Genomic DNA, 24,095 nt, shown 5'->3' with positions numbered 1-24,095 from the left:
TAATCATAAAATAAGAACAAAAATTGGGAATTAAAAATAAAATTATGCATAAATAATCAAATTTACTAAATAAATCAATTTGTTGTACAGTTTAAATGTTACGTATATGCGGAAATACAAAAACATTATAAATGTTACATATATGCGGAAAGATTGATTTAATACAAATATTTGCTTACCTCCAATATTTTTGATTCAAGTTCTTTATATAGCCAATGAAAGATCACATTTCATTTACAGAAACAGAATTACACAATACAAATTAAAAATTAACGGACGAAATTAACAAATAAAAATTAATCAGAAAGAAAAAATAAAACGAAATTTTAAATAAAATGCTACATTAAACAAAAGGAAAAATCTAAAACTTAAGAGCTTTTAGGATGAGTGTCTAAGACAAAGTTCCCAGACAGAATGACGGAAAAAATTGCCAAGGAAGTTTTTATGTCTTGAAAAGGTTAACATATATATGCAGTCCTAGAAATCCAAGAGAATTCTTTGTTTGAGGCATGCATTTTATGACCGTAAATAGGATCTGTGTATAGCCGATATTTTAAAACGTAGATGAGATAAGATAGAACTCACTGGAAGAAACGAAGAACGTTTTCCCTTAGAGTAATATGAGCTGGGCTGGCTACTTTTCTGAGGGGAGAAGTTTTGTGGGTGGTAAATCAATGAGGAAAGGGATGCTATCTAATTTAATCACTGAAGAAAAGCGTTATTGCTCTTTTGATGAATGGGTAGCTAAGAGGCAGTAGTGATTATTTTATTTCTGTTACAAACAAATAAAAGCCTCAAAATAAAATGTCATGGGAATTCTCCAATTTTTTTTCAGTAAATAAAATATTTAAAAAGTTTGTAAAATTAAGGAAAAATTATCTATAGTATTAAAAAAAAAAGAAACATTGCTCTGTACAATGGGGGGTGTTTGAACACCCCCCTTACCTACGTCCCTGGGCAAGGCTAAGCAATGACAGATTAAAGTCTATATATGAACGAATCACAGAGTATGATGCTTAAACTTTAATTCACTCTCTACCACAGAGATGGCTGATGCAAATTATACTTTGGTAAAGATAGATTAGAGCTCCATTGGCATCGGGGTAACAACGAGAGGTTTTCACGTTTGCACAAATGCAAATTACTTTCGCTACAAAAATTCTCCTCTAAGGTGAATGTTAATTGGTTATATAAATAAAGTGTTCTCTTGTCTTTTAGATTAAATGCTAAAAAGATGAAAATGAAAAAGCATATTCAATAAGTGGATTGGCTGTTCAATGCCAGAAATTTGTGAATTGGTAATCTAAATTATGAGAAATGAGAGCCACTTAACAAATCATGATCGTGAAAGATACCATAATCTTTTTTCGATTGCCAAAAACAGTTTTCTAAACAATTTTATAAATTTAATTTTTTCATGCAATGACTGTTCATTTTCTATGAAAAAATTGGAAATAATTTATGTGTTTCAACAGCTATAGATATTTTTTGTATTAAAACTAAAAAAATACTTTTATTTAGTCTTAAGACATATCTTCAGATGCAACAAAATAACATTTTGACCACAAGCAGCACTAATTAAAAGAATTCTTTTTTAAACCAATTTAAATGATAAATACTCAACAATTACTCAGCGAATGTTAAGCTCACGCTGCTTCTAAATCCTTTTTGGACTGTTTTTGAATTAACAAGGCAAAACTTGAAGCCAGTGTCCCAAATTGAGGTTGCTAAATTTTATTTCATGATTATCTTAAATATATGCTTTTTTTAAAAATTTTTTTTAACAAAATAATATTAATTGAAAATCATTTAAAATTCTCCATGAAAACAAGGCAAAAACTTGAAAGCTTGTTTACTCAAGTTCACTAAAATGTCACTTACCAGTCTCTTACTTCATATCTGTAATATTATAAACCATTTAAATTTATGTATTATTTAAAAGATTAACTTAATTTTCTAGACCAGTGGTTACAAACTAATGGCCCGCGAACTAAAATATATTAGTTGTCATTTTTTACGGACAAATTTTGTAAAAAATCTATATGGGTTTAAAATACTTTTCTTTCGTTAAAAAAAACTAATTTCGTTTCAGTGAAATATAACATACCAACGGTGCAAAAATTTTTTTTTCTCAGGTTTTGTAGCCAAGGAAATATTTATTCAAATACAAAATTAATCCTGCATGTTGCTTAAAAATCTAATTCTTATTTTAATTTGTAATTCATTACGTTTTTTTTGTACAATTTGATATAAATCTGACAGTAATATTTAATGTTCCTTCAAACATAAGAGTCCTATATAAAACGTTGACAGAGTTGCGGCCAGCCATTTGACTGGTGTTTTGATTGCGGCCCCCGGCCTCATGTAAGTCGGAAACCCCTGTTCTGGAAGAAAGATATTGACACATTTCAGAGGAAGCCTGCTTGATGGTCTCACTCTCTGGCTGCAGCTTGGGTTTTATTTTAATTTTATACTTGCAAATAAGAACTAAAATTATATAAAAATCATAGAGGTACTTTTATTTCATTAATATATATAATCTGAACAAATTTAAAAACATTGCATATTTACACAATCACAAGGTTATCACAATAAAAAGTAATAACAAATTTGAAGGAAAATTATTCATATATATATTGGGATAATGTAATGAAATAATAATGTATAATCTTAAGGAATATATAGCATAGCAATAGCAAATAAATAGCATAGGGCAGTGGTTCCTGATTTTTTCTGTTAAGAAATGATCGAACACTGCAGCATTATAAAAAAAAGCTTGTTAGTAGCTGAGAATATACTAACAAAAAAAAAAAAAAAAAAAAAANAAAAAAAAAAAAAAAAAAAAAAAAAAAAAAAAAAAAAAAAAAAAAAAAAAAAAAAGAGGACTATTAATTTAAAAATATATTATGTGAAGAGTGACATTTTTAATATTATGAATTTGTTCTTGGTATATACATAAGCTATAAAAAAATAACTTTTATAAATGTTGAGAATAGTAATCAGAGAAACTTAATCCCATTGTTTTATTTTTTGAAAAAAGCTCGATGAGAAATAATGATTTTTTTATAAATGCATATTTTTTTCATGATTTATCCGAAATACTGCTATTTTTTTTCATTCGTATTTTACATAAATAATTTCATAAAAACAACCGAAATATTAAACAAATTATGAATTGTTGATTGCATATTAAATATAATCATTTCTGGTTAGAAAAAAATTCTAACTTTTGGAGCCCCTGTAATCCTCTTGGGAACTGCTGGCAGAGTACCAAGGTAAATGCTGCAATTTATATTGACTGGTCACAAAAAAGCAGCAATGTAATGTCACATTAGTAATTTCTATAATAGTGCAATAGTATAATTTTATTTGAAATATCAAAACTATTATAACTAAAAACCGAAAGCAGAAAAGAGTTCAAGAAGGATCAAGTTATTGGCTTGCATTAATTTTAATAGTCTTACAATGATATTGCTTACACTAACAGCATTGATTTGAGAACTGTATAGTATATTTCTAAATCGTCGAAAGAAAAAAAAACAACATTTTTGCAAGAGATGTGCGTTAAGAAACCAATCTTGAATAAGCATGACTAAAAATCATTTAAACGATAGGAGAAAAAAAAGGTAATTCACTCTTTTGTTTGTCTGTTTTTGGTAATACTCCTATAATTCATTTCAACAAAATAACTAATTTTCAACACTCTTCTATGATGGGTATTACATCAGTTTTAAATAAAATTCATTATTATTTATCTTATAAACTAAAAATCTCATAAACGACCAATATTTCAGCTGTTCACCATGAGGGTCTGAAATAACATATCTATTTTATATTACAATTCTTTTATACTAAATAAAAGTTCAGACAGGACCACTAAAAACGTTCACTATATTCCAGGTTCATTTGTATTAATAACACAATTAGAGTTCAAAACTGAAGATATATATTTCTATCATAAAAGTGATTACACATTAATATAAGTTTATTTAAATAAGCATTAGCAATGCTTAATAAGCTTTTTTTTTATCTATATAATAAATTCTTACTTATACACAAACAACATGCACTAAAAAAGATTTAATAGGTCATCTAAAATTGTGTGTTTGAAGGACAACAAAGCAGCTTTGAAAAAGTACTGTTGCTTTAGAGAGCAGTGTGACAAAGACATTTCAAAAACATTTGGCACATAAAAAATTATCATAAAATATCACCACAAAGAGATAAAAATCTTCAAGATCAAAATAAAAGTCATTTAGTAAATTGTGTCCTCTTTAATTGTCATTTGATATGAATTGTGACATTCTGATAATCTTAAACTTTTTGAGTTGTATTTAAGAAGGACATTAATTTTCGGGCACTTTTAAGGTAGACAAGTTTGATTTTAACTCTGTTGCTAAGAGATGACTTATGTGTATTGTAGGAATATACTTTGCTTTCATTTATAATATAATTATAAATACAATAACATATTATAGAGTTTTCATAAAGAACAAGAGTAGAATTTAAGACATGTGAATAAATCCTTTTTTCAAAAATCATCCTTTTAAAAAAATGTCCACTGTTCTTAATAGCATATTTATTTATTAATTTTAAGAAAAGCATAATTCTCCCCCCCCCCCATTCAAATTACTGAAAATTGCACAGTAAATTATTTATTGAAGTGCCCTAATTCTGGTAAAAACAGCAAGCACTGGCAGTAATATAATTATACATATGTAATTTATCCTATTTGTCACTTTACTTGTGATAACAATTGGAAAAATTGATTTTGTGAAAAGAAAATAATGTTTATTACAAGGAATTACATGTTATGAGGAATTTATATAAATTACCCCACTGAAAATTGGTTTTCATTGAATAACAGAGAAATAATTGTGCTATTATTTAAAATACCCTTCACTGATTTCAATTTGGGATCAACATTTAAATATGTAAATTATCGTAATTGTACATAAATATAAACACATTAAAACACAGTGATTAAAAGCTTTACTTTGATTTATGAAGCATAAAAAACATCAACACATCCATTAGCTTTTAAAATTTGTATCAAACAATAGTGACTTCATAATAAAACAAATTTAAGTTTAAAAAAAACAAAACAAACAATATTCTTTTGGTTTGATGACATAATAGTCTCAAGTTTTATTATGTATAGACAGGATTAGTGATGACGTAGATCATGACGTGGACCATCATCCCCTTCCTCTCAGTGTTCCAAACATTGTCTTGAACACAATCCTTAATATGGCATTTCCCATTAAGCGCAAAGTGATGCATGTTTCTCGTCATATTTTTATGATTCAATAGCTCATTTAATCACATTAAGGAGTAAGTTTAAATAGGAAATAATCCATTTATTTTAAATGAGCAAAACTGTCTTTAAAACATAATTTTTTTTCTCTAAAAACTTTGTTTATTTCATTATTATAAGCAAAAAAATATAATATGAATCTCCTTCTTTTTTATGGAAAATTTTATAATAGGATAATAATTATTCAATAATTTCTACAAAAAAAAAAAAACTGTTTAAAAAACATAACATATTAAGTCTATATATTATCTGAATATCTTAATCTTTCTCTAAAATTCTAATTGTGAAAAAATTAAATATTCTCAAAATAAGATTATACGAGACTATTGTAACATATGAGATATACATATGAGTCGTTCGTTACATATTACATAGAACCAAGCAGTCTTTAACTGATAAAGAACATTTTTTTGAAGAAAAATCTCCATTATTATTATTTTGTGCTTACATTTTTAATTATTTTCTGAACTATAAACCCACATGAATAGCTTCAACAGCCTTTTTATCTCACTCAATTAATTTTGATTTCATTAACAAATTAAAATTAAGCCAATAAAAAATTTGACGAAAAGTGAATTAGTTCAACTTCATATGATGACGAAATAACCATAAAAATTATCATCTTTCGCAACCAAATACAAAATAAAGCGAAAAACATAATTAATCTTTTTTTACAATTTAACAAGCCAAAAACTAAAAATAAATGATGCTATTAAATCAAATCGATTATTTTCTACCCAAATAAAGCCCTCAATATATTAAAAAAAATTTTGTTATTAAAATTCAAGGGAAAACATATGCCACTCCAGTTTCAAATGAAAATGCAGTGTTAAACTTCACGTCTATCTACGCTTCGGGGGAGGTGTCGATGTGAAGTGACATAGGACTAACACTGTATTACGATGGGGCTAAATTTTGTTGCAGTCCAATATCCAAGACATTAAAAAAAAATTTAAAAACATAATGCAAAATCTTTAACAAATATAAATAAAAAACTATGTTTAAAATATTAAATACACAGCAACATATCATAAAAACTCAGGATTAATATCTGATACTGAGAACTTTACATTAATTCCAAGAGCTGAAAGTTCTGACAGTAGGTAGACAAATACATGAGGAATTTTAATTCCACAAAAAGCAGTGTTGTCACATAGAGGGCACCTATCTAAATCCTCTACTAAATTTATTAGTTCTTCGGCTTCATTTTTCTCCTCAATGGAATAGTTCATCAGAAGAGGTTGTAAGAGAACTCTGCAGTTAGGACATACAGTAGCCTTATGATAAAAAAAGTATTTTAGTACGTGCCCAATTGCTTCTCATATAAATACACTCACAAAACTCATATATCATCAAAAAATATAAATTTTTAATTTCACTAGAACAGGGATGGCGAACCAATGGCACGCGACACACTATTCTGGGCACGCCATTGATCACAAAGTTAACTATGAAGCATATTAACAATTAAATTAAAGTTCAGAAAAAAAACAATTATTAACAAAACAAATTAACAATTAATGCCAAAAAAAACAATTAATAACCATAAAAAACAAGGCAATAATAAATAGCCAGCAAAAAAAATTTAACAGTCCTGCTTAAACTAAAATCTTACAGCCTAATATAAGTTATTTGTCATCTAATCTGCAACAACAGAATTCACATCCCACTGATGTTACTTTAAGTTGAATTATGTGTATAACTGAGACATTGCAAAATATTTTTTTTTCATAGTAAATAAAGAGTTTTGATTTGATAATACTTAGCATTATTATTTTCCCAATAATCAAGAAGTCAAAATTATTTGAAGGCACGTCTATGACCTCATTAACAGTTTTTTGAAAAAAATGGCACGTTGTTGCATAAAGGTTCGCCACCCCTGCACTAGAATATCAATCATAAAAAACTACCTTAGTTTTCATTTCATTATATTAACATTAGTTCAGTCAGTAATTGTCATTATCATCAAATTATAAAAGTTATTCTTTATAACTGAGCCTTGATGGTTCCGTGGTTAAGGCACTGAAACTGTTGTTATGAAGAACTGGTGTTCAATCCCTAGTGCCGGCTAGAAGCCCACCCAGCTTCAAATCAATGGGTACCAGCTTATCATTGAAGTAAAAGCAGCCTGTGTGCAATGCTAACATTGCCACTATCACAGTGTTGGTCACAAAATTGAGGAACCTTAACTTCCATTACCCACAACAGGCTGTTGCAGTAAATTATTACTTACTTTACAGTCAGATGAAGAGAGCTTCAACTGTGTTTATTGTCTACAAAGAATACATAGAGTATTTTTGATTGTATGAGTCCCCTGTTTTAAGATTCAAAATAGTGGATTTTATATGCATTCAGTTCTTAAGTCAAACCCTAAATCAGGGGTGATTGTGAGCCCAAGTCAAAATTCCAGAAAATTTCTTGTTTAAAAAAAAAAAAAAAAAAANTTACATCGAAAAATTAAAAAGAAATTTGAACAATTTTTTCTTCTTTTTCTCAATATTTCTTAGTTTACTTAAAATATATTTAAAATTTCACATACCTATACCACTTACACACACCTATGATGACCTGGAGAGGTAATTAAAATTTACAGTCTTTCTTTCTTGAGTTTATGATTATAACAGCTATTTACTGATAAAAAATGAATATTAATCATGAATATAAGCTTATAAAGTATCTCTCTGGCTCCCCCTTACAAACAAATAAAATAAACTGTGTTTTTAAGTTCCACCTTTTAAACTTTGATTTCCGGAAACTTCAGTGATCAATGATTTTTTGAAACGTCTGGACCTTCAATCTCCGGAAACTTCCGGATCACTGTTAGCGAAAATTCAGGATTTTTTCCGGAGCACAATCAGCCCTGCTAAATTCATAGTTGTTAAAAACAAATTTCTAACCAAATTGAAAATTCAGTTCTCCAAAGATTTAAATTAAATACAAAAAAATAATCTTCAATAATAATTCAAAGATATAACTCTCAGTCTTACCTATAAAATATATTTTATGCATATATGAAACACTCAGCATGGGAATCAATTTTCTCTCTTTCAGTCTCAATTTATGATGTTTGATCTTTTGATTGGATTATTAACAATGCTTAGTCTGATGAATTTAATTTAGAAGCTAAGATATATAATAATTGTATACTTTTCTTATCTTTGTATTGATTTTACAGATTAGCAGGGATGATTGTGAGCTCAAGTCAAAATTCCGGAAAATTTTGTGAATAAAAAAAATAAAGTGTAAATCGAAAAATTAGAAAAAAAAATTAAACAAGGTTTTTTTCCTATTTCTCAATATTTCTTAATTTACTTAAAATATATTTAAAATTTTACACATACCTATGATGACCTGGAGAAGTAATTGAAATTTACAAATATGTCTTTCTTTCTTGAGTTTATGATTATAATAACTATTTACTGATAAAAAATGAATATTAATCTTGAATATAAGCTTATAAAGTATCTGGCTCTCCCTTACAAACAAATAAAATAAACTGTGTTTTTAAGTTCTACCTTTGAAAATTTGATTTCCGGAAATTTTTGTGATCAATGATTTTTTGAAACGTCTGAACCTTCGATCCCCGGAAACTTCTGGATCATGGTTAGTGAAAAATCCGTATTTTTTTAGGAGCACTATCAGCCCTGGATTAGGTAAATTACTTATGCTCTATGCTCAGAGTATGATTTTGGGGAAAAAAACCTTACTGTCCAAATAATTTACCTGTGACCCCCAAAAATTTCATTGTAATTTAAAGGCTCAAAAAGAGGGCTTAAATTACATTATTACATTGGACATTATTTGAAAGTTTAATATTTTTAAATACCTAACAAGTTTTTTTTGTAATTTTATTTTTTTTATTCTTATGCAATTTCATGTAGATGAAGCTGGATAGTCCTTATTTATTTTTACATTGTTTACTTGAATACTGACTACTACTTAAAATTCAGTTCTCCAAAGATTTAAATTAAACACACACACAAAAAAAATCTTTAATAATAATTCAAAGATATAAACTCAGTCTCAATTTATGATGTTTGGTCTTTTGATCGTGTTATGAACAAAGCTTAGTCTGAAGAATTTAATTAAGAAGCTAACATCACTGAATAATAATTGTATAACCTTTCTTATCTTTGTATTGATTTTATAGATTAGGTAAATTGCTTATGCTCTATGCTCAGAGTATGATTTTGGGAGAAAAAAAAACTTTCTGTTCAAATAATTTACTTGTGCCCCCCCAAAATACATTGTAATTTAAAGGTTCAAAAAGAGGGCTTAAATTACATTGGACATTATTTGAAAGTTTAATATTTCCAAATACCTAACATGTTTTTTTTTTGTAATTTTATTTTTTTATTCTTATGTAATTTCATGTAGATGAAGCTGGATATTCCTTATTTATTCTTTCATTGTTTACTTGAATACTGACTACTAGACCTAGATCAAGTTTTAAGAATAAAATAAAGTAATTTAAGCTACATAATTTCTTACGTGGTTGTGGAATAGTTTCTCTTTAAGCTTTCAATCATAAGTCTCTTTTTTTAATTATAATAAAAAAGAATTATACGTCAACTTACATTTACATGACAAAAAATATTTAAAACTTACGACACACTCATCACTACTATGGAATAATCTATCCATAGTAAGCTCTATTGCACCATGGGCTAAGATTGCATCACGTTCCATTTCTCCAAAACGTAAGGCACCAGAATGCATGTTCACAGGCTGGCGTGTAGCGGGGTCAATCTCATTAACTGACTTCACCTTTCAGGTAGGAAAAAAAATAATATATAAAATTCTAACAATAATTCATAATTCACAACTCAATAAAAAGAAAAGAAAATCAAACTACTTAATGCTTCAGATATTTCTCACGAACACAAATTTAAAAATCTGCATGAATTTAATAATTTAAAAATTAATAAATTTAGGACGTTCTTATCCTTTTAGTATAGAACTGTTTATATAGCTCATCATAATTTTTTTCTTCGTAATTTTGGAACCACTTTTATATTATTTATAGAATTTATTATTCATAACTAATAAATACATGTGATGTTAACACATGCTAATTAATATGTAATGTAAATGCATGTTAACAATACATATTAATAAGCCTTTAAAATTCTTATATTTCATAAATTTAATTATTTCTATTCCCTCTTTAAATAAACAAATCATTTAATAAATTTTATAAAGAGCGGATACGAATATTTTTATTCTCAATAAATATAACATCTAACTTTTCATGCAAGCGTACAACTAATTATTATTTAATATCACAACGGAAAATCAAAATCTATTTTTAACATTTCTTTCTTCTACCACAGTAAATATTAGCCTCCACGTTATCAGGTTTACTTTAATTTTCAACAAACTATTTAGCCTTAAATCTTTCACCAAATTATTTAAATATCAACATGAGGTAAGGTTGGTTGAATTGGCTTTTCTTTCGGCATAATGGATCTCTCCTGTCCTACCAAGCGTTGATTAAATAAGACTTTTAAATTGGTTTTCGATTAGGCAGGTTGCAGGGAATTTATGTCCCATGGCCAATACTTAATCATGTTACATAAAGTTTATTATTGTGCTTCATAAGTTCATTGGATAACATTCTTCTTATTTTACCTCAAGGTCTGCAATGAAATAAAATTTTTATAATGATTTTTATCCTATTTTTACTTTCTATTTCAATTAGACCACCTGAAACACCAATTGCATCATCTTTCCTTTATAATACAATTTTACATATATCTTTCCTAGACCTATTTTTCTTCATAAAAGATTTTCTAACTTCACATGTATTTAAATTAATATATTGTATTTTGGTTGTATTTTAATGTTAAATATGAATAGGCAATGTTTTCGTTATATGTATTTAGTTCAATATTTGTTACTTGGTTCAGTATTTCTTTAATAAAATAATTATAAACAATTTAAATAATTTTCACATAAAATACGAGTAGAAGCTAAACATTTTTGACAAAAGTCAATTATTAAATGGTCCCGTCACTCATAACCTTTGATAAATCTAAGAGATTAAAATTAAGGTAATTCAATTTATTTTGAATGTTCTTAAATCAAGTCATTGAGAGATGAATAATTTTTTTGGAATGACAAACTTGAATAACATTAAATTATTTGCTGCATTTATAATAGAGAAAGCCCCTCACTTCATAAATTTTTAAAACCTTGCCTTTAAATAATATTGAGTTTTTCATAAAACAATTAAAGATAATTGGAAATTTTAAAAGTAACAATAAAAAGTAATCAGCAAAAATAAGTAATGAAGTAATAAAACTTTACAAACATTTCAGGCAACTGTTGTATGGTCCCTCAAAGAAATCTTACAATTAAATATCTTAATTCTTATCTTTATTAAATTAAGTAAATAAAAGGGAGATTTAAATTTTGAGGAGATGAAGCTTGGTGATTCTTTACTGCTCATGATCCTCCAGTACAGTTTTAAGGATTATGGTACTAATCTATAAATAGATAAGCTTGAGAAGAAATTAGATTGCCAGTGATAAAGACGATGGCACTTCAATGATGAAATTAACAAGAGAAATAAAATTTTCTTTGGCTATTAAGCAAAATTTTTTAGAAATGTTTAGTTAGTCCCCATGATCAGCAAAATTTTAAGAGACTTTTCGGTTCGATTTCAGAAGGCAGAAAATGAAGCCTGGAATTGAGAATCTCTTGTAAAATGCAGCAGAGTTGCACCAGAGAGTGCAAAAATTATTCCCACCGAATCAAGCTGACTATAAGCACATGCTAACACACAAGTATGCCATTAAGCATATAAAATGATTGGCACTTTCATACCCTACAGACCAATGGTACTCCAAAGTGGATAGTGGCTGAATGAATTGTGAAAACGTTGAATAGAAAAACTTCTCTTTTTGCATAATTTGTGGCTAAAATTGACAAAGTAAAGAAAAAATAGTATGCCATTTTGGAAAAGGGAAAATTAAACGATTTTTAAAAACACCCAATGAAAAAGCATCTTTTAGGCTTTTAAAATAAAAATGAGCACCTTTATTTACTTTTTAAAAACGGTATACACCCTGATCTTTCTTTTGCATCATAAATATTTTTGCAGTAAGTTCATAACTTTTTAATCAAAATTTTTTCTTTGATATTTTAATACTAATTTTTATTTCCTTGTTACTTACATTTTCAAGTCATAATTAAATTTTTATGTTGACTAGAATTTGTTGTTTTCCTGTACTTATCATTCATAGAGAATGGTCCCATGAGAAATAATCTCACTGATAGAGAATGGTCCCATGAGAAATAATCTCATTCATAGAGAATGGTCCCATAATAAATAATCAATTGTTTTATTGAATATGCGAACAGCTTTTAGCTACTACATTTTGTAAAAGACAAATTTTTAATAAATTAAAAAGTATATACTTGATATTTTTCTTCCACAACATGGTGTAATCGAAAGTAATAAACAGATCCACAATAAATATCAGCTTCCAGTTCATTACCAGATGTCCCACTATAAAATTTTTCAGTCCCATAGAAATCGAACCCAGCTAAAGGAATACAAAATTTTAATAAAGTTAGTTAATAAAGAAAAAGTATATAAGAAATAAACACTCAATTATTTATCCTAATAATCATATAATCCATGATATAACTAAGAAAAAAATTAAATAACAAGAGCATTTTTTTTTTAATGCAACATCCTATAAAATTTACAATGAGTTTTGAATTAATTTCAGGGATGAGAGTAGTCAGAAAGTAAAAAAGAGGAAATCCAAGAATGAATAGCTTCTACATATATGTTATAAACAAATATGTAGAAGCTATGATATCCAAAAATTTGACAAAAAAGTGTGATTTTTAAACCATGTGATTATAAATCCCGATGATTAATTTCAAAATTATAGGAATATGAATCCCATGCAAGATTTAAAATTGTGTGAATAAGTATTGCAATATTTGATTTTTAATTTAGAGAATATGAATCCTGATATGTGTCTTTTAAATCACGTAAATATGAAACTCACGCGAATACGAATCATTACATAGTGTTTTAAAAATGCGTAAATACAAATCGCGATTTATTTTTAAATATTATAAGATTAAATAACGATATTAAAATTGCGCAAATAAGAATCGATACATTAGCAGATTCTGGGCTTGGGATTTCTTAAAGGCTTTTTTGTATTGTTTTTGTTTAGCCATAATAAATAAAAATTTACAAGATTAATTGAATGAGCATATAAATATTTTCACCGCAAATAATCCGCTATTCTTTAAAATTATTTTGTTTGCTTTCGCGCCAGCAAACAGAGATGTCTGAATTACGAATATACGAGCTAAATACCTAAACTTTTTTTTTCTACACGTATAAGTGGAGAAAATGGCTAAAATAAGTAAAAATGCGTAAGGGTTGGCAGCGTTAATTTTCTGATTATCTATGAAAATCAGAAATAAATATAATTTTATTTCAACGACTGAATTTTCAGAAAAAGCGTAATATTTATATATATATATATATATAAAAACTAAACTTTTAGAGAATCAGAGTTTTCGATAAAAAGGCTGAAATTCGAGACAAAAGCAGAAATCCCTAAAAAATCTCATCCCTGTAATATACAGCTTAAAGTATGAAAATATTTCTCAATTAATGATATTATATTTCAAATGGTTTTACTACTAAACTTACTTTTCAATTTTCAAAAATGAATTTAGGGCAATTGATTAAAATAAGAGATTTAAATTTTTTTTGTGATGGAGCAGGAATAATAAAAAATTACACGAGTTAATGAATAAAATTAAGACTACTCATCCTATAATTACATAAGCAGTAACAAGGACAAGGAGAAATTATCTTCATAATTTTATTGTGAGATTAAAAATATAAAAACTTAAGATTTTTCAATTAAGTATAACTAGAGAGAAAAGAAAATAGAGAAGATATTAAAAAAAATTCCCAGGATAACAGCAAGAGAGCACTAAATTATATTGGGAAGCAAGAAAAATAATGGTCTCTCAATTACCAGACTTAATTGAAATTATACTTAGTTTCTTTTTAACTTTTTATTGTTCCTTTTCAAAATTTAAATTGTTTTTTGTTAATTTTTTAATGTTCATTGTTTGGAAATTATGGATTAATTTAACCCATACTATAACATATTAAAAAGTTTTGAACCTTTAGCCAGATAATTTCCGAACGTGTCTAAAGCAGTTTCAGTAGTAAATTCAAAAGGTTCAACTTTCTGTCTTCGACCATTAACCATTGCTGACTTTGATGCAATGATTTCTAACATCATACCTACAAAAAACAAAAACAAAAAAAAGCATAATTTCAGGTTAGTTAGGTATACAAAAATAAATTAATACAAAAGATTTACATTTTAAGCTAAGTTAAACAAAAAAAGGCTTTGATGTGCATTTTCCAATAACAAAAAAGTTACTTTGTGGTCACTAAAGTCATTAAATCACAAAAGACTGAAAGATAGTGAATGGCAAGTATCAACATAACCATAATTTACACTTCAGGTATCATTTAGAAAATATTTATGCTATCACATTTAAACAGAAGCCAAAGAAATACAGTTTCTAAAGAAATCTGCCAAAAAAAAAAAAAAAAAATATATTGAAGGCTTTTAATGAGAAAATTACAAAGATGAATTTGAGCATTTTATGATTTGATTATTTAAATATGCGAAATCCTCGCATTTCAAAATGTTGCGTATAGTAATAATGTATTAAATTTGAGATCAATAAATCACAATATCTACCAAAAAAGTTTTCTAACAACCAACGTAAACTAACATGGTCAAAAATTGCGCAAGTCATAAGTTAAACACGAAATTTTGAGTTGATAGTAAAAATATATATAAAATATTGTTTTTTTAAAAATGGTGTAAAAGATAACAGTAATTAGTGCCGTAAAAAAGCAATTAGATATCACGTTGATTTACGATGGTACAGTCACAAATATCGCGTCCTAAAAAGTGATTACTCTAATTTGGAATTTGTGTCATAACAGTATGACATTAAAAATATTGTTAGTTGAAAAACCACGAAAAAAGGATAGTAAAAACAAAAATAACAGTGGAGAAAACGGTCAGAAAAGTTAGATGAAATATTCAAGAATTAAGTTAGCCACAAAGTTATTATTCAAATTTCAAACTCGAATGCCACAATTATATATTAAAATATCTGGGTTTGGTATAACTATGTAGAAATGGTCTAAAAATGATGTGGATTTATGATGTAATTGCCACAAATTAAGCATCTTAAAAAGTATTTATTCAAAATCAAACTTCAGATGTTGCAATAACAATCGTGTAAAAAATATTAGAGTATATCATAAGCGACAATTCTAATTCCTAATGTGTGTGCTTAAATAATGTTATATTAAAATATTGGCATTTGAAAAACCATGAGGAAAGAGACGGAAAAACCAGATCAGCACCGGACACTAGCAGTTTTGGCTACTGCGTTTTTCTGTATAGCATATTTTAAATTTGCAATTCGCTACTTGCTAGTTAACAAAATCGCATCTTTATTGTGAGTCATAAACAATTTTAGTCCCATATAGCTTTAGCAGTCGCACATAGCATAGTAGTTGAAAGCTTACCTTTATAAATAAAGCTAAATACATAAAACTTTTAAAAATAAAACTAGTAAATGCTTAATAGAGAAAATTGTAAATTTATTTTTGATACAAATGTACTTTACATGGATATATATTTGAGAGAAATATAATACTGATAAATAGCAATATCAAACAGTTTGTGATTAGGGTAACAAAATAATAAATTTTCTGATACTAACCAATGGACATTCTTGAAGGCAATCCATGAGGATTGAAAAGAACATCTGGGACTATGCCACTGGTGGAAAATGGAAGGTCTTCAGCAGGCATTATGTATCCGCAGACACCCTTTTGGCCGTGACGATTGCTAAACTTATCACCAACTTCGGGTATTCTCTAGAAATTTTTTTTTTTTTTAAAAGTTATAGCTGCAGTTGGAAAATAACTATATAATATTTTAAAGAAGCTATTATTTTAGTTAATTAAACACGAAGAATAAAATTTACTTTGAAGCCATATGTTATGGCAATCTTCCTTGTTTCGTCAGGAAGTGGATTATTGGCTGTAGCAGTTTGTGTACCCATAAATCTAATAGATTGAATAACTGCTTTTTTCTTTTCTTGGAATAATTTTATGATATACGTGCCACTTTTCTTACAGTATACACTGTGGAAAACAATAAAAATTCATAGCATGTTAGTATGGTCAGTAGATATTAATTTAAAATTAACAAGATAAAAAAAATTATGCATTTTATTTAGAAAAAATACACAGCTTTTCAACAGTTATGCCAGTTATGATGAACTAAAAGTTGCAGTCATAAGTATATTAATAGCAACATTTTACTGAGAGTTTTCCTCTCAGGAAAATGCTTGTAAAAGTACAATAAATTTTAACCTTACTGTTCTTGAATGTAGCAATTATAAGAAGCCATTAAACTTATAATGTAACTGAACCAATTTTCACCACACTGGTACCTAACCTTTATTAATCAAAAATAAGTTATTTAAATCTAAGAAAAATTGGAGTTAAGTGATGATAACCTTTCACAAGTTAACTCTTCTGCTTTTTACTTCGATATTTAAGGAGAATTGCAGTTTACAGAATTGTGTTATATAGATCAATAATATATAGATATCATACAGCTACAGTGAACCTAGAATATAGTGAACACTTGGTTGTAGTGAACTTTTTTAGTGATCCCATTCATACTCCCATTTAGATAATGTTATTTAAATCTATCAATAAGAAAATTTATCTATCAAAGATCAAAAAATAATTTGTTAAAAAAAAAAACAATAGTAACATTAAAGTAATAAAAATTATATAAAGGGTGATTTAAAATTATCCTTCCAAATTGGCAGGACAATAACACCTGGTAAAACTTAGAAACATAAAGTGATTAAAAAGCTTTTGCAACAAATTAAGTTTTTCGTGCAGAAAAAAAAATGGGTATACAAAAAGCAACAGAAATTATCTCATATTAATTTAAAATGTAATAAGTTTGGAAATTAATTTTGTATTGCCCTACTTGCTATAATAAACGCAAATCATCACTTACCTTAACAAAGGCTGATCAGGAAATATATTAGCCCCAACATATGGTAAACCTTGTGAGTCCAGATTCAATGATATATATGGGTCATTAGAGTTTGCTTGAAAACTTATTTCTGTTATGTTACATTTCAGCTCGTCGGCGAGGTCTTGAAAATCGAAGATGACAGTTTTCTGAACCATGTCTCGCATTAAACCTCTTTCAACAGATGACTTATTTATCAGAATAGAATCTTCCATGTCATAACCCTGCAAAATAATATACAGTATTCAAACTTTATCTGAACATTAAATTACATATGCATTACGTTCATTTTTAACGCCCCTTAAAGATTCTATACATAGCTGATAACTGTTAACAATCTTATTAGTTAAAAGCACAATAATCATGGCAATCAAGAGTGAAGCCTTCAAGTCAATATAAAATTATTAAACTGTATGAAATATATTTTGCAAACTTTTATTTTAATTATATTTGCATCACCATACCAGAAAAAGACTGGCCTTAATTTGATTCCTGATTCTACAACAATTGCATACATATGATTTTTAATTAGGATTATATGACAATCAAAGATTTATTAAAAAGATTGATCAAAACATATTAAAATATGATTTTTTTTATTAATTTTCATACTATTTATTAATGAAAGAAATACATTTATGTCTAGCAATACATCTTAAAGAATAAAATTCAGACTGACAAGTTGTTCTGTTGTAACTTTTGTTATATTCCTTTTTTTAACAAACAGTTCAATATCATATTAAAAGATTATGATTAATCTTAAAATAAAATAAAAAGTAGAGATAAAAAAATTGCAACAATAATATTAATAAGATTTTTATTGGTAACTGTTTGAAGGCAAATGTTTTATACCTAGTTAAGATCTAATGAATTTTCATATAGTAATTTTATATATATATACATATTGAGGATAGTAGTATATTTTATAGCTGTTTAAGAGAGCTAGAGTACACAAAAAAGGGTAAAATGAAGACATTTTAATTTATTATTATAATCAATACAGAAAAGTGAAAAACGAGCATCATTTTAACTTAATTTTTTATTGAGTCTTCAACCAGGGGTCTGTCCAGACATTTTATGAAAGGTCCGTTTTTCGTGAAATTGTGAAAAAACTACTCACATTCTTTCAACCAGGGTCCGCTTTTATGAATTTGTGCAAATAGGGTTCGTTATTGCAAAAAAAAAAATTTTTTTTCAAGGAGTTTTTAAATTATAAAGACATACAAGATTATGCTCAACACTGTAAAATTATAAATAAAAAAATTAAATTTTAAAAAATAAACAACAATTGCTGCTTCTAAATTAGAGATGCAATATACAAATATTTGGTATTTAGCCTATACTGCTAAACGCAGAATATTAATTTCGGACGAATAATGGAAGAATCGCCTGCCGAAGACAAAACTTAATTCGTTTACATCCATCTTTCTTGTTTTCTGCCCTGGAAAGGGTTTATTCAATTAACAAAACAATAATGCAGATAAACAAATGTGTGAAGGGTCCGATTAAAAGAAAAATCCTTTTGTGAAGGGTCCGTTTTTTAAGTTAAAATATTTTGTGAAGGGTCCGTTTTTATGAAAAGATATTTTGTGAAGGGTCTGTTAACGGACCCAAATTTCTTCTAAACAGACCCCTGTTAACCTTTTACGTTTATAAAGCAAATATGTTAAAATTTCTTAGGACTTAATGAATTTTCATGTAAAAATTTTATACAGAGAAAGAGGATAGTATATATTACAGCTGTTTAAGGGAGCAAGAGTATACATAAAAAGGTAAAGTGAAGACATTTTAATTTATTACTAATATCAATAGAGAAAAGTGAAAAATGAGTATCTTTTTACCTTAATTTTTTAATGAGTTTTTAATCTTTTATGTTTATACAGCAAACATGCAAAAATGACTTAGGACTTGATGAATTTTCATATAGTAATTTTATATGTATATAGACATATATTGAGGATAGTATATTTTATAGTTGTTTAAGGAAGAAAGAGTATACAAAAATGGGTAAAATAAAGACATTTTAATCACTAATATCAATACAGAAAAGTGAAAAACGAGTATCATTTTACCTTAATTTTTTCAATGAATTTTTAACCTTTTATGTTTGTAAAGCGAACAAGCGAAAATTACTACCAGCCAAGTTATTTTTCCTAAAGAAAAAAAAGAAAAGAAAGATTTTGCCATACATTTGAAAAGAATATTCTTTTTGTTGATAAAAATACCAATTCTACCTCATTTTCCTTCTTGACAGTTTATTACTGATATCAACATTTAGTGCGTCAAAAGCTATAAAATTTTTTTCCAACTCTTCGCTCATTTTGCAAAATCTCTTTATGGTTTGAAAATTTTTTATTTTTTTTAAATACAAAATTTGAGTATTTGCTTGATTTTTTTTCTGTTTCACATTTTTTTGTTATAAGTGTTAACAATTTGTATTGTATTATGATTTTATTCATTTTTGTATTATTTCCAAAATGTATTTTTTGTATTAAAACACAAATCTAAAAAAAATATTCAGAATTTATTTACAATATTTACATTGTATTTTATTTTATTTAATCCTGCATTGTGTAAAAAGAATTGTAGGCTAAAGAAAAACCATGACATTTTTTGGTACAGTATATGCAAACACCAGTTTACTTTCAAAAACAATGAACATCAAATTAGAAAAAAAGTTCAATTTGCTCTACTTTTGGTACAATAAAGGTAAATTTTATCGCAAAAAATAGATAAAAAAAACTATACTATTTTTAATTCCAGAGTTACTTAATTTTGAAAAAAAAAAAAAAAAAAAAAAAAAAAANAAAAAAAAAAAAAAAAAAAAAAAAAAAAAAAAAAAAAAAAAAAAAAACAACTTTAACAGCAGAATTTCATCAATGGAGGATTGAGCAACTCTTAACAGTTTGAGATCAATAATTGGCGATCGAAATGGGCTGCAGGTGGCGTAGAGCAGAACTCTTTTCCTATGGCAACACTTCACATGCTTTCCCCATTAACGTGTGGAAAGTCATAGAGGAAGGAAGTACGTTAGTTTCTCTCTTGATTTTCAAATAGATTAAAATCTTTTGACTTGAAAAACTATATGGAACTGAAAACTGCATTAAACATAGTTCTAAAGAAAAGTATCATGGAAATTTTAAAAAATATTTTTATTAAATAAAAAGGAAAAATATTAAGAAAGGGGAAAATATCGTAGTACATTCCTATACAACTGAAAAGAGGAGAGGGAAGGGAGAAGGGCTAAAGGCATGAAACCGGTCTCTCCCCAGATGGCGTATTCGAGTGTTGCGATCACGAATCAAGACGTTTTAATAAAAATGTTGCATTAAAAAACCTCAGTTAATTATTTAAAATTATTTCATACTAATATTTATTTAAAATTTACAATCAAGTTCATTACTTCTTTAATAAGATATTTTAAGTGGGGTTTCAATAATTTCAAAACGAAAACAAAGTGATAGTGTGTCTTAGCATTTGTATTCCAAAATAATTTCCTGAATGAATATTAATCAAAATAAAAAAATATTAGGTTCTAAAATCCAAATCTTTTAATTATTCAAATCAACAAATTACTTTAGGAACTGCAATAGTATTGATAAAAAATGGCCCGTTCTGAACACATACTAATAAAAAATATCAGGACAAAAAACAAAATATCTTTTTATCAAGAAAATCTGAAATTTCAGGACAACTACAAACTCTGATATTATTAAACTGTAAGTCCTAGCATGTTAAAATAAATAGTATAATAAAATAAATATTAAACAATTAATGCCAAAACTCACTATATTTCATATGCAACTCACGTCATTTTTGTCCTTTCATCATTCCATTATTTTTAAGTATTGTTTAATTATTATTATTAAAGAATTTATATGAAATATTGCCTTAAGTAAAGTAGTATTAAAGTTTGTACTTATTCAATGGATTTAAAAAAATTAATTTAAAATAGGGGGGAGGAGAGGAATCACCTCTCTAACATACGTTACTAAGATATAATTTAAATGAGTGTTTATTTGCATGTTAAGGGAAGTTGTAAAGCAATATAAAAGCATATTTGAATTCTTTAAATATGTTTTTTTTTAATATGCTAGCATATTTAAGGAAATAAAGGGGATATTTTTGAACTATTTATTAATAATAATTTATAGTTAAATGGAATAGTTAAATTCTATGAAATATTTTGGAATGGTTCAGTTAATTTTAATTAATTGCTTAAATATAATTAAACATGTTAATTATATTTAATTATATTAATAAAAAAAACAGGTTTTCTTGATTTTGTTGAAATCTTATTTTCATCTTACCTCGCTTATAATACTTCTAAACAATTGCATTGGTCTTTTTTAGTTTCTTCTATTTTGACTAGTTTCTTTTGCTTTTTTTTAGTTTCTTCCAGTCCTGAAAAAAGTAGCTTTCTTGTGGACGAAATACCAATCATGATATATATGCTTACATTTTTTAACTAGTTGACAAAAGTTTTTGACTGGTTCAAACACTTAGGAACTTTTCAAATACTGATTTAGATCAATTTATCATTCTAATCACTGAAGCTGCAATTTCTAAAGAAGTTGATTTCTGAGGACAGAGATTCACAAGCAATATTTGTTAAAATCAGAACTTTGCTTTAAACAAATGAATAAAATTGAGTAAAATAGGGATAGCTATGGAATTCTGGTTAGGAAACAACACATTAATATTAGGGAACAAGAAAAATCAAGTTTAAAATTAAAAGGAAAAAATAAGTAATTTATAAAGAAATTAATTTCTGAAAAAAAGTTAGTGATTTTGAATTAATATTTTATTTTTTTATTCACTGTATAATCATACACTTATGTGGAGAAAATGAAGCAATAAGCTGAAGTATCAAACTTAAAATCAATAAAAAGATAAATACATTATTCAGTTTAGCATAAGAAATATTTTTATTGATTTAATTATAGTATTTTTATTGGTTTGATTACTTAATTATTACTACGTTTAAAGTTTTCTTGAACAATTTTCTGAAGAAAAAAGAAGGAAATATAATAAGTCCCACTCACTGAGTATGACATTATAGCTATTACAGCATTTGTACCCAAAGGATATTTGTCCAAATTATACTGATCATAGATGGTTGTTTTCACAAGTGGTTTTTGAGGAGATGTCAATTCCATGTACTTCACATCAGTACGATATTTCGCATTTGTGAAAGGAAAGGATATAGCTTGCCTGCTTTTCTGAAAATTCAAAAAAAGTATCTAAATTATTTTCCCTAAAAATCCTTTAATTAAATATATGCAAATATTACAATCAGTTAGTATTTTATAACACTTGATTATTGTTAAAAATGAAAAGAAAATATATCGGAACAGCACACATTTATAGAAAAAGTAGCTTACTTTTGAAATCAAAAATGCAGTTTTAATACAAAGTCTAATTGATAATAGAATACCTATTCTATTAGATTTAAAGGAAATAGGCTAACTTTTAAACATTTGTGTAATAGACAACTGACTTTTGCCAGTTTTGCAAAACACAGATATTACCGTAAAAGTATAATTTCTTCAAATATAGCAAACTCCAATGTAAAGTTTAATCCATATGTAAAGTTTAAAAAAATTGGAATGATATTACGCTAATTTGTTTAATGTAAATAAAAGAAATATAAAAATAAACATCAATCTAATCGTAGTCTTTTGAGTTGAATGATTAGTAAGAGATGGTGATTAAATCATCTAGGGTTGGGAAAAAAAACCTAAATTTTTCAACGTAAAATCCACTCAATTTGAAGAATCAAATTTGAAATCATAGAAAAAAATATTTTTATAATTATGTTTATAGTTTGAATTTTAACAAAATTGGTTTAATACCTTAAGCAATTAAATGATATGTTGAACTTCTTTTCTATCTCATGTTGATATGATAACTGTTTAGTCAATGTTCTTCTAACACTTGTTATATTTTATGCTTTGTGATTATCAAATTCTTAATTCAATACTTAAAAGCCAAAATAACAGAAAATGAAATTTCTGGAATAAAAAGTTTATTAAAATGTGCAGTTTTGAAAGGATCAAAACTATTGGTAATCTGTAAAAATTTAACTCAGTGTAAATACTTATATCACGCGAAAAAAGAGTAAACATACTTACGACACAAGTAAATGTACTACGAACTGCAGGATTATTTTCTATAAATGGAATTGTCCCAGCAGCTACACTTAAAATATTAGAGTCCTTAACTTCTTCACATTCATTCTACAAAAAATTACAACTGTGTTTTTAAAAGTTATATTTGCTTGATAATGCTGTGAAAATAAATATTTATGATATTAATAAAAAAAACTGATAAAAGCAGTTGGAAGAATTTATTACAGCGAAAAATTTATTTTAAAAATCCTAATCATATAAGTAAAATAAAGAGATTATTAAATCCTTAAAATAATTACAAAAAACATTAAAGTATGCTAAAAATATTATTTGAAAATATGCATACATTATTTTTATTAATATTATCCTGTTGTAATATTATCTAATTTGTAAATATTATTTTTCCCGTTTTTTCCAAATATATATATACATATTCCGGTGAAACACCGAAATCTGGAGAATGTCGACATTCACCGGTGAATGTCAACATTCACATAG

The 24,095-nt window shown here is 26.7% G+C and overlaps 1 protein-coding gene across 3 annotated transcripts in view; it reads right to left on the bottom strand.

Moving 5' to 3' along the window:
• Window positions 1–6,268: 6,268 nt before the first annotated feature.
• Window positions 6,269–24,095, bottom strand: part of LOC107441938 (DNA-directed RNA polymerase I subunit RPA2) — a 69,655-nt gene continuing 51,828 nt past the window's right edge. For all 3 annotated transcript variants that reach the window (XM_043048094.2, XM_043048096.2, XM_043048097.2), the window contains 9 exons: window positions 23,601–23,705; window positions 22,512–22,688; window positions 17,449–17,690; window positions 16,394–16,553; window positions 16,127–16,283; window positions 14,493–14,615; window positions 12,740–12,867; window positions 9,926–10,084; window positions 6,269–6,594 (listed from right to left, as the gene is read on the bottom strand). In XM_043048094.2, the coding sequence (XP_042904028.1) occupies window positions 6,346–6,594; window positions 9,926–10,084; window positions 12,740–12,867; window positions 14,493–14,615; window positions 16,127–16,283; window positions 16,394–16,553; window positions 17,449–17,690; window positions 22,512–22,688; window positions 23,601–23,705 (1,500 nt within the window). In that variant the 3' untranslated portion in view covers window positions 6,269–6,345. The remainder of the gene's footprint in view (window positions 6,595–9,925; window positions 10,085–12,739; window positions 12,868–14,492; window positions 14,616–16,126; window positions 16,284–16,393; window positions 16,554–17,448; window positions 17,691–22,511; window positions 22,689–23,600; window positions 23,706–24,095) is intronic.

The sequence above is a fragment of the Parasteatoda tepidariorum genome, chromosome 7, assembly GCF_043381705.1.
Source record: "Parasteatoda tepidariorum isolate YZ-2023 chromosome 7, CAS_Ptep_4.0, whole genome shotgun sequence".
In the NCBI taxonomy this organism is placed as follows: Eukaryota; Metazoa; Arthropoda; class Arachnida; order Araneae; family Theridiidae; genus Parasteatoda; species Parasteatoda tepidariorum.
The sequence above is the reverse complement of the archived record's forward strand: the minus strand, read 5'-3'. Positions and strand labels throughout refer to the sequence as shown.